Source organism: Sinocyclocheilus rhinocerous, unplaced genomic scaffold (genome assembly GCF_001515625.1).
Source record: "Sinocyclocheilus rhinocerous isolate Xijiao unplaced genomic scaffold, SAMN03320098_v1.1 scaffold553, whole genome shotgun sequence".
Classification (NCBI taxonomy): Eukaryota; Metazoa; Chordata; class Actinopteri; order Cypriniformes; family Cyprinidae; genus Sinocyclocheilus; species Sinocyclocheilus rhinocerous.
The window spans coordinates 503563-518468 of record NW_015627255.1 but is presented as its reverse complement, the minus strand read 5'-3'; the positions used below and the strand labels follow the sequence as shown (position 1 = coordinate 518468).

At 36.7% G+C, this 14906-nt stretch overlaps 1 protein-coding gene across 1 annotated transcript; it reads right to left on the bottom strand.

The window, feature by feature from the left end:
* Window positions 1–2431: 2431 nt before the first annotated feature.
* LOC107726319 (fanconi-associated nuclease 1-like) lies at window positions 2432–13114 on the bottom strand. The gene is made up of 14 exons (XM_016535865.1): window positions 13052–13114; window positions 11442–12729; window positions 10907–11047; window positions 10603–10801; window positions 9507–9740; window positions 9054–9185; window positions 8869–8977; window positions 8621–8740; window positions 8342–8506; window positions 7850–8018; window positions 7153–7256; window positions 6842–7036; window positions 6229–6357; window positions 2432–2835 (listed from the first exon to the last, which is right to left on the bottom strand). Exons 2-14 carry the CDS (start codon window positions 12628–12630, stop codon window positions 2698–2700), a joined length of 3024 nt encoding a protein of 1007 aa, XP_016391351.1. The 5' UTR covers window positions 12631–12729; window positions 13052–13114; the 3' UTR covers window positions 2432–2697.
* Between the last annotated feature and the right edge of the window lie 1792 nt (window positions 13115–14906).

Genomic DNA, 14906 nt, shown 5'->3' with positions numbered 1-14906 from the left:
TGTGTACAAGAATACAAACACTACATTTGACATTAATATTTGTTTTGTTACATTTTATGAGCAGATGAAAGACATTAACAAATAATCCCCCCCCCCTCCCATTTTCAAGTCTGCTTCAGTGACTGCCTAAACACCCATTCACACCACAACTATAATGGTTATATAACTATAACAACACAGAGGAATATCATTGGAATCACTTTCAGAATTTTTTTTTCCAGCTGATTAATGATAATAACATTGACAGTTAATCAGAATTCACCCGGATTCTGGTGTGGACATTAACATAATTAGTGTTACAGGTATCTTTATAGTTATCGTTCTTGGTGTGAATGGGCCTTAAGGAACAGATCAAGTGTTCTAACTAAGATTCTCTGGCCTGCACTGGACATTAAAGGAAATTTGATAGTGTCCTTTTATCTGCAATTATCTGATTCAAATACTTTACAGTAGCATGATGTGCAAACATCAGAAGGTGTAAAGGTTAAACTGAAAAGCATGATTTATTAGTTTTGTTATGGGTGTCAAACATGAAAGATATGCGTGACATGCAATGAAAAGGTATTTCAGTCTTGGAATGTGGTCACCCAGTGTTTCTAAGAGTTTTTTTATCCACAATAATTGTAGATTACAATTATTATCTACAATGTCTGTTTATCCACAGACATTGTAGACATAATAGACATAATGGAATCCCTTTTTGCAAGCTGCAAGATTATGTGCTTATATTTTCCATAAATACTTAAGCATTTTTATTATTTAAACAGAAAAACTTTTACATTTTGATGTTTTTATTTAATGTCTTCAAAGTATTTACTTCAGAAATGTTTTTTTTTTTTTTAAATCAGCCATTAAAATATAGTCCTTTACATCGACACTGACAGCATTGTGTATTGGATGCAATGTTCAAGTTGGAAGTGGACTTTGAGGTCAGTGTTTAGATGGACAGTTTCGGTGCGGTACTGATCACAAAGCTTTGTCTGATGGACAGATCTGAAATGATTTAATGTCTTACTTTTAACAATACAGTCATTGCACACAAGCTAATGACAATAACACTAGCAGTCTTGCTAGCTAAACCATCAACCAAACAATCAGTTTACGCTGCGCAAAGCAGTTTGCCAGAATATCTCGTTATTTACGATCCCCTTCATCTAAAAAAAAAAAAGCTTCAAAGTAAAAAAATGTTTTCTCTAGCACAGACAAACATGTGGTCTCGCCACCTTCCTGCTAAAAGCTAACAGCTAGCTGAGCAAAGCATGACCATGAGTTCCCACACATAACCAACAACCCCACATTATACTTACAATGTGCAGAATGTACAATGATGGTGCAGGAAATTATTAATTCCCGGAATATGTCGTCTAAAATATTTTGTATCTTGGCTTTAGTACATATTAGAACTATACTGATGGCGTAAATTGTAAGACTGTAACGTGAGAAACTGGTATTAAACACAACAAGCAGTAGCCAATTATCAAGCGCTGCGTCACGTCTCGACGCGGGAGGGATAAGCGCTCAGCCAATAGAAAACGTTTATACCTTTACGCTTCTATTATTATTGCGATAATCCAGCCTGGCTTTGCTGGCAGTAAAACAATAGTCTGTATATTAAGTTGTACATTTGTTGTCAAGACCCTGTAATATTTTCAAAATCTTATTCATAACCATCCATTTATTATTTATACTCACACTCAAGTATTCACACACTCATCAGAGGTAGCAGCTGAAGCAATGTACACATCCAGCTACATTTTTACACGTATACATAAATACTTTTTGATTTTATGGACCAATTTGGAATGTTTCCATATTATTACTGCAATTCCTTTGAAATGTATAAGAATACAATAAACACAGACATTCATATAATTATTGTTACAGGTATCTATAGTAATCGTTCTTGGAGTTAATGGGCCTTAAAACAGATAAAGTGTTCTAATAACTCAGATTCTCAGGCCTGCAATGGACATTAAGAAAATTTGATGATGTTCTTTTATCTGCACTTATCTGTTTCATGTACTTTACAGTAGCATGATGTGCAAACTTCAGAATCTATAAAGGTTAAACTGAAAAGCACGATTTATTAGTTTTGTTCTGGGTGTCAAACATGAAAGATATGCGTGACATGCAATGAAAAGGTATTTCAGTCTTGGAATGTGGTCACCCAGTGTTTCTAAGAGTTTTTTTATCCACAATAATTGTAGATTACAATTATTATCTACAATGTCTGTTTATCCACAGACATTGTAGACATAATAGACATAATGGAATCCCTTTTTGCAAGCTGCAAGATTATGTGCTTATATTTTCCATAAATACTTAAGTATTTTTATTATTTAAACAGAAAAACTTTTACATTTTGATGTTTTTATTTAATGTCTTCAAAGTATTTACTTCAGAAATGTTTTTTTTTTTTTAAATCAGCCATTAAAATATAGTCACTTTACAATGAGCACAAGAATAAAAAAAACGAGGTAATTTAACAGTTTTATGATTCAGACTGGGAGAATAAATCCTTTTAAACTCCCTTAGAGGGCATATTAATACTCTTCTCTTACATCACCAGATTAGTGCCAAGCTGAGGTTTTAATACCATCATTAAATCCATCCTTTGTTTTTCAAACACTTCGAACTCTGCCTATTTGGTGAGCCATGAGGTGAGCTTAAGTCTTCATACTCAGTGTGACAGCAGCCTCATTCCCGTCGAGCCCCTCGTGCTCCAGTGGCAGTGACATGACAAACTTCTACATCGGCCCCAAGCTTATGCAGCTCATCCAGCCAGATCTGTTGCTTCTGGGACAGACGGTCATTAGGACCCTTTACTTCCACCAACTAGAAGAACACAACTCAAATGAGCAACAATTTAAAGGCCCCTTGTTTATAGATCCAGTATTTCCAATGTTTCTTAACATTATAATCTAATAAAGCAGTAAAATAAGTCACAGTCAAAGGTTGAATACCTTCCTAACCAGCAAGCTATGTCTCTGACTCACCTTGTACTTCTTGTTGTACGTGCTCCAGACTACCAGATCTGGAAGTCCTCCTCTGCAATGCCTGTAGTCCTTTGCCATTCTGAGGACCACACCGCTCAGGAAGTGGCCACCCAGACATGCCACTAGACTCTAAAACCAGACAAAGAAAATAAAGCAATTACAGTATGGTTGTGAACATAATCTGGCATTCACAGTTTAATCAATTATATATATAAATAATAATTGTAAATAATGACGAATTAAAAAGAAGAATGCTTGTCCTAGGAAAAAAAAATCAACGTGTGTTTGAATTAATGGTGTCACAGACACTTTGAGGAGGAAATGGACCACTAGTAGGAAAAAAATAATGAGAGAAATCACAACGCTCAATGTGGCAGCACTAAGAAAGGAGCCAGTTGCCTTTTAAATAGAGGCACTGACTGTTTTTTACTCTAAAATACAAATGCACTTTAGCTGAACCAGCTTGAAAAGATTTTTTTGCGTAAGTTGAGCTGAAGAAACAACATTTATGATACCACAGTTGTCAGATTTTATTGCTGATTTGAAATTACTTTAATGTTACTGTAAAGCCACATGAACAGACTTGCAGTATATATATAGTCTCTGTGATTACCTGTGCCTGTTGAAGGGAGGAGAAACGGTCCCAGTTTATCAGCGCACACACTCTCCCCTCCTGTGCGTTCCACACATCAGCAAGCAGCTCCTGCAGCGTCTCGGCAGATGCCTCGCGTAACATCTCAGCACGCGCCTCGATGGCTTCCCGCCGGTTACCATAGAAACAATCAGTGTGCAAATCCAAAGGACAAGTCTGGGAAAGGGCATGCAGTCATTGATCACTGATCTGTTGGGGTGGTATGCCTTGACAATAAAGTGCAACCCTAAATGTGTGAAGTGCACAGCATTTATTCTTTAATTATTGTGTACCTGGTAGGGGTTTCGGAAGACATCAGGAACCCCATCGATAAAGATGATGTCCCACATGAGGAGTCCAAAAAGGCTGGAAAATGTAGAGCCTTCTCCATGAATACCTTAAAAGAGGATTTCAGAAACATAAATTGAAAGCATAAAAGGCACAGGAGAATGGATGTGCTTGTGTATGATGTTATAATGTTAGACATTATGAAGAAATTTAGAAAATAATTTTGAAACTATTTATTTTATGGAATACAAAAAGAGTCATCTTGAATGATGTACTGCTTGTTTATTTCCATGCAACTACAAAGGACCAGAACTTTCAAGCTTTTCAGGAATTTAAAAGCACCATAAAAGTGATCTACAGGATACATCCTCTATGTACATTTTCCGAAGTCATAAAATAGCTTTGAAACAGAGAAACAGACTGAGATTTAAATAGTTTTCACTGAGAATCTGAACATGACTTAAATAGCAATGTCAGATTTGTGAATGAACTGTTCACTTGAGTCAAATCTTTTTTTTTATGAATCACTTGATCCGGTTCACAAACCAGTTTGAATGATTCAGACATCTATATATCTCTTATGATCTCTTTTGTGTTCCATGGAAAAACATGAGGTTTGATTCATTATGAGTGAACGATTCCTCAGTTTGCTCAAAAATGATTCCTTCATATAATGATGCACAAAACAATGTGATCCCAGACCTTGATCAAAACCAAGCGTCCTGTAGTGTTCCAGAGCCAGTTCCTCAACAGAACACATGACCATAGTCCCTCGTCCCTCTGTGGAGCGTTCATCCTCATTGGCCGCTCTGAGGAACACTGATTTGCCCATACCACCCTCATGAGGAAAGAGCTGGCCTCGAATTGTCACCTGTTACAATGTTGTTAACTGTGTTGTTATTGTTAACTAAAACTATTCAAATTAAAATACAATAAATAAATATAAAAGACAAAAAACAATGTCAAAAGCACATAATTATTAAAACTAAAATTAAAATGAAAACAGAAAATGTAAAAATAAATACAAATTCAAAATTACTCAATACTACAACAATATTTGTACAATACCAAAATAACACTGCTGTACATCTTTTTTATTTTCCAATACATTAACTTTAGTATTTAGTGACCACAAAATATATGCATATAATAACACTGTATTACAATGGTCCCCATGTGGAACTGAACACTCACATGAGTGACATCCTGTACATGCACAGTGGGCAGATCTCGGAGCAGCAGACGGTACTTCTTCAAGCTAGCAGATTCCTTCATTCGGGAAGCTCGCTGGTGAAGTGATAATTTGTGGCCTGTTCGGACCAGAGGATCATTCAGTCCATCCCGGATAGCACAGATGGCCTTGATACAAAAGATGTCAAAATCAAACAATCCTCTGGACAAATGCTTGTGTAACCGACATAAACGTAACATTAAAACAAAATGTCTGTTTATATTTACAATCAAATGAGGTACCTGCTCATGTTGTTTTAGGTGTTGCTGGAGATTGAGTGCAAGTCTGTCCCACCAGCGCCCCCTACTGTCTACACAATACACTGGCTGGGACAGAAGATTCCTGAGCTCCTCCACAGAGTCCTACATTGCAGAAATGAAAAGATAAATAATTCAACGAACTCATGTAAAATCAATATACAGGATTGTAAAGTGTTTACAATGGCATCATTAACTCCATGTTTTTTTCCATGGCTTGTGTATTCACCCACCTCATAGCGGCGAAGTCTTTGTAAAATCTCAACTCCCCGAGACAGTATCCGAGTGTAGGTCCAGCCCACAGTGAAACACCGCAGAAAAACAGGCAGTTGTTCTTGATGACTGCACACATATTGAAACTCAATCCATCTCATGACAGCAAATAAATTAAATGAAAGATAAGTTTTCGTTTTCAAACCTTAGGTCACATGATTCTTTAATCTCCTGCCAGGTGGCCTTTGCTGTAGCATAGAGGACATAGGCGTCCTCCCAACTGCCTGTCTGCATTGCAACAATCACTTCCTGCAGCGTACGCATCACAGTTTCATACCTGTACAGAAGAATATGTACAGAATTGTTTTACAATAGTATAAGAGACAACAATGAATCTAGAACATAGTAACAAATATTGCCATCTTCAAATGAATGTTTTCATTTGTATTCATCTCACAAAGCCTGTCAAGAACATGTACAGGTCAACCCAAAATCGTTTATAGATCCAGTATTTCCAATGTTTCTTAACATTATAATCTAATAAAGCAGTAAAATAAGTCACAGTCAAAGGTTGAATACCTTCCTAACCAGCAAGCTATGTCTCTGACTCACCTTGTACTTCTTGTTGTACGTGCTCCAGACTACCAGATCTGGAAGTCCTCCTCTGCAATGCCTGTAGTCCTTTGCCATTCTGAGGACCACACCGCTCAGGAAGTGGCCACCCAGACATGCCACTAGACTCTAAAACCAGACAAAGAAAATAAAGCAATTACAGTATGGTTGTGAACATAATCTGGCATTCACAGTTTAATCAATTATATATATAAATAATAATTGTAAATAATGACGAATTAAAAAGAAGAATGCTTGTCCTAGGAAAAAAAAATCAACGTGTGTTTGAATTAATGGTGTCACAGACACTTTGAGGAGGAAATGGACCACTAGTAGGAAAAAAATAATGAGAGAAATCACAACGCTCAATGTGGCAGCACTAAGAAAGGAGCCAGTTGCCTTTTAAATAGAGGCACTGACTGTTTTTTACTCTAAAATACAAATGCACTTTAGCTGAACCAGCTTGAAAAGATTTTTTTGCGTAAGTTGAGCTGAAGAAACAACATTTATGATACCACAGTTGTCAGATTTTATTGCTGATTTGAAATTACTTTAATGTTACTGTAAAGCCACATGAACAGACTTGCAGTATATATATAGTCTCTGTGATTACCTGTGCCTGTTGAAGGGAGGAGAAACGGTCCCAGTTTATCAGCGCACACACTCTCCCCTCCTGTGCGTTCCACACATCAGCAAGCAGCTCCTGCAGCGTCTCGGCAGATGCCTCGCGTAACATCTCAGCACGCGCCTCGATGGCTTCCCGCCGGTTACCATAGAAACAATCAGTGTGCAAATCCAAAGGACAAGTCTGGGAAAGGGCATGCAGTCATTGATCACTGATCTGTTGGGGTGGTATGCCTTGACAATAAAGTGCAACCCTAAATGTGTGAAGTGCACAGCATTTATTCTTTAATTATTGTGTACCTGGTAGGGGTTTCGGAAGACATCAGGAACCCCATCGATAAAGATGATGTCCCACATGAGGAGTCCAAAAAGGCTGGAAAATGTAGAGCCTTCTCCATGAATACCTTAAAAGAGGATTTCAGAAACATAAATTGAAAGCATAAAAGGCACAGGAGAATGGATGTGCTTGTGTATGATGTTATAATGTTAGACATTATGAAGAAATTTAGAAAATAATTTTGAAACTATTTATTTTATGGAATACAAAAAGAGTCATCTTGAATGATGTACTGCTTGTTTATTTCCATGCAACTACAAAGGACCAGAACTTTCAAGCTTTTCAGGAATTTAAAAGCACCATAAAAGTGATCTACAGGATACATCCTCTATGTACATTTTCCGAAGTCATAAAATAGCTTTGAAACAGAGAAACAGACTGAGATTTAAATAGTTTTCACTGAGAATCTGAACATGACTTAAATAGCAATGTCAGATTTGTGAATGAACTGTTCACTTGAGTCAAATCTTTTTTTTTATGAATCACTTGATCCGGTTCACAAACCAGTTTGAATGATTCAGACATCTATATATCTCTTATGATCTCTTTTGTGTTCCATGGAAAAACATGAGGTTTGATTCATTATGAGTGAACGATTCTTCAGTTTGCTCAAAAATGATTCCATCATATAATGATGCACAAAACAATGTGATCCCAGACCTTGATCAAAACCAAGCGTCCTGTAGTGTTCCAGAGCCAGTTCCTCAACAGAACACATGACCATAGTCCCTCGTCCCTCTGTGGAGCGTTCATCCTCATTGGCCGCTCTGAGGAACACTGATTTGCCCATACCACCCTCATGTGGAAAGAGCTGGCCTCGAATTGTCACCTGTTAAAATGTTGTTAACTGTGTTGTTATTGTTAACTAAAACTATTCAAATTAAAATACAATAAATAAATATAAAAGACAAAAAACAATGTCAAAAGCACATAATTATTAAAACTAAAATTAAAATGAAAACAGAAAATGTAAAAATAAATACAAATTCAAAATTACTCAATACTACAACAATATTTGTACAATACCAAAATAACACTGCTGTACATCTTTTTTATTTTCCAATACATTAACTTTAGTATTTAGTGACCACAAAATATATGCATATAATAACACTGTATTACAATGGTCCCCATGTGGAACTGAACACTCACATGAGTGACATCCTGTACATGCACAGTGGGCAGATCTCGGAGCAGCAGACGGTACTTCTTCAAGCTAGCAGATTCCTTCATTCGGGAAGCTCGCTGGTGAAGTGATAATTTGTGGCCTGTTCGGACCAGAGGATCATTCAGTCCATCCCGGATAGCACAGATGGCCTTGATACAAAAGATGTCAAAATCAAACAATCCTCTGGACAAATGCTTGTGTAACCGACATAAACGTAACATTAAAACAAAATGTCTGTTTATATTTACAATCAAATGAGGTACCTGCTCATGTTGTTTTAGGTGTTGCTGGAGATTGAGTGCAAGTCTGTCCCACCAGCGCCCCCTACTGTCCACACAATACACTGACTGGGACAGAAGATTCCTGAGCTCCTCCACAGAGTCCTACATTGCAGAAATGAAAAGATAAATAATTCAACGAACTCATGTAAAATCAATATACAGGATTGTAAAGTGTTTACAATGGCATCATTAACTCCATGTTTTTTTCCATGGCTTGTGTATTCACCCACCTCATAGCGGCGAAGTCTTTGTAAAATCTCAACTCCCCGAGACAGTATCCGAGTGTAGGTCCAGCCCACAGTGAAACACCGCAGAAAAACAGGCAGTTGTTCTTGATGACTGCACACATATTGAAACTCAATCCATCTCACGACAGCAAATGAATTAAATGAAAGATAAGTTTTCGCTTTCAAACCTTAGGTCACATGATTCTTTAATCTCCTGCCAGGTGGCCTTTGCTGTAGCATAGAGGACATAGGCGTCCTCCCAACTGCCTGTCTGCATTGCAGCAATCACTTCCTGCAGCGTACGCATCACAGTTTCATACCTGTACAGAAGAATATGTACAGAATTGTTTTACAATAGTATAAGAGACAACAATGAATCTAGAACATAGTAACAAATATTGCCATCTTCAAATGAATGTTTTCATTTGTATTCATCTCACAAAGCCTGTCAAGAACATGTACAGGTCAACCCAAAATCACAAGAAAAAAAAAAAAAGTTGCTGTATATATATATATATAATTTTTTTTTCTTCTATTTTTGAAGTGAAATGTGACCTGAGCATTTTTTTAGATGTTTTGATTAACTATACACCTTTTGTCACCTGAGCAAAGTATGATTATAAAATAAATATAAAACTGACCTGATGAGGTCATCCCTGGCCTCAAACAGTCTGGCTGAGCGATGTACTGTATACTCTGGGAAAGCTAGACGGCCAGAATTGACAAGCAGAATGGTGTAGAGCTGCCCCTGACCTCCAGCGGCCATCTCCTCCTCCTCCAAAGTGTCTGTGAGGGAGAACAGGAGCAGGACACGGGAGAACACGGCACGTGATCTGCGGCACAGACGCACACAGGAACCTGCAGCCTGCTTGGCCCTGAAAAAGACAAGCTTGGGTGTATAATTCACTTACATTACTCATCACAGGACGTTTTTTTAATATCTCTCAAGACTGAATTTATTTGATCAAAAATACAGTAATAACAGTAATATTATGAAATATTTTTACAATGTAAAATAACTTTTCAATTTTAATATATTTAAAAAATGTAATTTATTCCTATCATGGCAAAGCTGAATTTTCAGCAGCCATTACTCCAGTCTTCAGTGTCACATGATCCTTCAGAAATCATTCAGATATGCTGTTTTGGTGTTCAGGAAAACATTTTAAAAAAAAGTCAGAATTGCGAGAAAAAAAGTCAGAATTGCGAGAAAAAAAGTCAGAATTCTGAGAAAAAAAGTCAGAATTGCGAGAAAAAAAGTCAGAATTGTTTATATCTGGCAGTTCTGACTTTATTTCTCAGAATTGTGACTTTATGTCTCGCAATTGCGAGTTTATATCACGCAATTCTGACTTTATTTCTCAGAATTGCGAGTTTATATCTCTCAATTATGACTTTTTAACTCGCAATTGCGAGTTTACATCACACAATTCTGAGAAAGAAAGTCAGAATTGTGAGATAAAAAGTCGCAATTACCTCTTTTATTTTTTATTCAGTGGCGGAAATGGGCTTCCATAGAAAACAGTTGCTGCTTAATATTTTTGTGGATTTTTTTTTTCTTCCTTTTTCACTTTTTTTCCTCAAACATTTAAATGGTACCATACATGTCAGTGTTACCTATTTCAATTTTTCATCTATGACGTTAACAGCTTCTGTTGTTCCTCTGAAACAAGTGCGAATCTCTGGCCAACATCACTCTACTGAGATATATACATACTGGTAGTGCATACATCTCACCTCTTGAGAATGACTGCAGCCGTGTTGTTTTGACTGACAAAGAGTGATCGCTGTTTCCCAAGCTGGAGTAGCCCCTCTACTAACTGCTGTTTCTGAGTCCCATTCCCTCCACGGCCAAGATGAAAGGTTTTGGCCAGGTTTCTGAGCTCCGGTGCAGGCAGCAGATCCAAAACTTCTTGGATGTCATAAAGCTCAGATTCTGTCACAGGGAAGAAGTCATGAGCTGCATGTAAATATGTTTCTTGATACTTAACTACAGCTTTCTAAACTGTTGACAATTTGGTTGACATATCACATAACTAACCTGTTTGTAAGAAGCCACATGCGACCAGCTCCTGAATGACAGTTTTGAGGTCTGAGCTGATCTCTGTGTATTCCAACTTACTGACCTGAAGCCATTTCAGCTTTCTTTGAAATAGACGGACATAAAGCATCTGACCAGGTACTACAGGGAAGGGAGAGACAGGTCTGCATTACTACAAACATAAACTACTGTTCAAAAGTTTGGAGTCTGTAAGCTTTTTTCATGTTTTTGAAAATAACTGTTTCCTATCTTAATATATTTTCACGTATAATTTATTCCTGTAATGGCAAGGCTGAAATTTCAGCAGCCATTACTGTGTCACATGACCTTCAGAAATTATTCTAATATACTGATTTGATGCTGAAGTAACATTATTATCAGTAATGAAAACAGCTGTGCTGCTTAATAGTTTGTGGAAACCATGATACATAGAACATCCTTTAAATAACAAAATGATAAATAGACATCCTTTGGTAACATTATAAATAATAAGAGCAGAACTGACTTCAAAGTGACTTTAAAGTAGTTCCTCTACCTGAGAGCTGCTGAAAAGTGTGAATAGTTGAGAAGTCATCTTCATTGAAGAGCATCCTATCATCCTCATTCTCCAACACCGCCTCAAGGACAGTCCGAAAGTTCTGCAGGTAATACGGCTGCCTGGTGTGCTGATGCTCTGACCTCTCGCTGGCTTTCTCTACGCCTAGGGCTTCGGACTCATTGGCTGGTGTGGTACTGGGCTTCCTCTCAGTGTCCTTGTTTGTGGTCTTGCTTTTGATTTGACTCTCTGATAATGGAACAACATCAGACGAGGCCTCAGTTTGATCTGACTTGACATTCGTTTCATGTCTGTTTTCAGTTTTATATCTACTTTTCTTATGTATGACGGAGGTTTCTGTAGTGTTTGTATCATTTTTAGGCAACTCCTCTGATTTCCGCTTTCGTACCCTGAATGACGATGAAGATTTCACTGACTGAATGTCAGCGCTGCTGCTTGATTCTGCCATTACTGTCACAGATTTCTCAATGCTTTTCACTTGAGGTTGGTTTGAAGCCACTGGCTCTGTTGGGAATGTGTTATCTGTATCCATGCCACCGGATTTAGATTCAAAAATTAAACTCTTCATGCAGTTTTCCTTTTGTGAGCTGCTCAGTTCTGCATCATGGGTCTCTTCTTTTCCAGAGACATGAGTATGATCCATCTCAGATTCTCCTGAAAGTCTAAGTGCTCTTCTAGACAGTTTAGAGGACAAACTTCCAAGACCAACCGTTTTAACCGGTTTTGCTTGTAAATTTGTTTCAGATGAATTTTGCCTCATCACACAGTTCTTTTTAAAATACGGACTCGTATCAGCATCTTTCTCTCCTGGGCTTTTCTCTTTCCCATCATTTCGAGTTACTGCACCATTAGAGGGTGTGTTGGTTATTTTCTCCTGCTTATCGTCACTGACAGCCAGTGCATCTTCAAGATCCTCTCCAAGAAACCTCTGACACTGAGAGTCTATATGTTCATTAATCTTGTAACGAGGTACAAGTTTGCCACACAGAGGACATGCCAGTTTACACGGTGGTGTATTCCTGAAAAATGAAGTTATGGAAGCAATCCCACCTCCATTGCTTGTTCTCTCTTTGATTGCACTGACCTTCTGGCTCTTTTTCTTTGTCACTGAGAGTCTCCTGGCACTGCCGCTATTTGATGAGCTGCCTCTCCCCGTCTGAGATTCCATAACTGTTTATATAAGTTGACTCATAAACCAACTAGACAACGTGGAATGGAGTATCATACTGAAGTAGGTGTGAAGCAGGCTGCATATTTGTTTCTGAACCTGAGGGAAAGTACATACAGTAAAAGACAAAATACTCAGCAGGAGAGGGTGACATTCAACAGACAGTGGCTGAATTAAGTAAAGGAATTGTGCTTCATTAAATAATTATTCATAGATGAATCTTGTCCGTTGTTTCAGACTCAGCAAGACTGACAATAGACCAAAGTCTCTTTGCAATAGACTGCATTAGCTACGCCACCAACGAATTAAAATAAAACATAGAATAATATGAGACAAAACAATACTGTCAAATACAGATTTGACTATACATAAAAATAATAATTATGCAATTATATATAAAGCTTCTGATAACTGTACAGACCTTTCTGGCGCTGAGATTAAACGTGAAGCCAGTCACAGGAATTCATGGCGCCATGATTTTTTTATTTTTATTCTTCAAAATAAAAGTCCAGTCTTTCTCCAGTCAAGTATTTAGTTATCTCTTTATCACAAAGCTGATTTTTCGTTGTATTTTCTCCAGTAAAATGCTGCTGAATAGCAACTTACTTTTTTTTTTAAACACAGTGGCTTCCAAATTTAATGTCTTATATTTGAGGATTGACTGTAGACTAATTTAGATTAAAGGACAAAGTCCCCCACCCCAGTATTGTTGGAATAGTTCACCCAAAAATAAAAATTCTGTCATTGTTTAGTATTTACTCACCATCATTTCTTTCAAAATCTGCATGACTTACTTCTCTGGAACATAAAAGAAGCTATTTTGGGAAACGTCTCTTTTTCCATACCATGGAAATTGGTTCCCAACCTTCTTCAAAGTATATTTCTTGTGTTCTGCAGAAGAGAGTCAAACTGATTTGAAATGACATGAGAGTGAGCAAGTGATCCAACAATTTTTGCATGAACTATCCCATTAACCACAGACCTTATTTTACTAATAAATCAGAAACCAGTTGGCCTATAAATTGACGTCATGGCTGAACATCATGACTATTAAATTCACCACTGAATCACCATTTTGTGTCTTCCTTTACAACAGGCAATTTGACAGTTAAACAAACCCCACACAGCAGTTGAACAGTTTACACAATGTCAAAACATCTTGCTTCGTAGAGATAACAGTGACTAACGTGACTAAATTGTGTCCCATCCATATTAAAGGAAAATTTATCAGTTTGTGTATTGTAAATCATATAGTTTATGTTAAACAAAATGGTATAGCAGTCTTCATTTGAATTGATTTTCCTAAAGAGTTTAACAAATAGGTGCAAATATATTCATTAAAGTGAGACCATGTCGTGACATTTGTTTTTAGATTATTTAATTGCATCATTTTACAAAATATTTATATCACATCACTATTTGGAAAGAATTCTATAATTGTTCTTTATTAAATTTGACAAGAAGGAACAAACCACTTATTTTTAAGATACAAGTTTTGGATTGAATTCAACAAATGGACAACAGTTGCAGTTTTATTTCAACTATAGCTACAAACACACATTCCTTACATGAATGTTGGTGATACTAAATCAAAAAAAATATTTTTGCACTTTTAAGAGCATTTTCTTTTCTAGCCTCAATTTGACGTGCGAGAAAATCGGATAAATTTTAACAAGTACATATAAAATAGCTTTTTTCTTGAGAGAGAAAAATATTTGGGGTATAAAGCCATATACAAACAGTGGTCTTCCCAAAGTCTCTTTTGATTTTATGAAAGATTTTAGAGGATACTACTGAATTAAAATGAACAAGTAATGTATGACAGCCTTAACACTCACATATGAACCCTCCAGCAACTTTAACTGATTCAAATCTCTAGTACTTTTAAAATGATCCTTATACAAAAGAACCCAAGACATTTTGCAGGTTGAAAAATTGTTGAATTTAACCAATAAATCTAACCAAAAAGAGGGAAATATATTTTTCTAAAGTTTTCTAACACAAGCTTAAAAGTAAGAGAATGTGGAAGAAACCAAAAAATGAGAATATTTCTGCACTCAAATTCTGTTACCAATGTGATGTTGCAATTTTTTCGTAAAGTTATCTGTAAACGGAACGCAAGTCAAATACACAAATTCCCTTTCTCCTTAATTTTTTGATATAAGATTTTATAAAAAACAAAGAACAGATTTAAGACTATATTTTGAGAAGTCGTCATATCATCACAGTTTTAACAGTAATTATTTTCATGAGGAATCATGTTTGAGATCTCACCA

Excerpts from the sequence above, each read along its gene's own strand:
- LOC107726319 (XM_016535865.1), bottom strand. The coding sequence starts at position 12,630 with ATGGAATCTCAGACGGGGAGAGGCAGCTCATCAAATAGCGGCAGTGCC. Across the intron at positions 11,048-11,441 it reads CACTTTTCAGCAGCTCTCAG|TACCTGGTCAGATGCTTTAT; the intron begins GTAGAGGAACTA and ends CCTTCCCTGTAG. Across the intron at positions 7,037-7,152 it reads TCTTCCGAAACCCCTACCAG|ACTTGTCCTTTGGATTTGCA; the intron begins GTACACAATAAT and ends GCCCTTTCCCAG.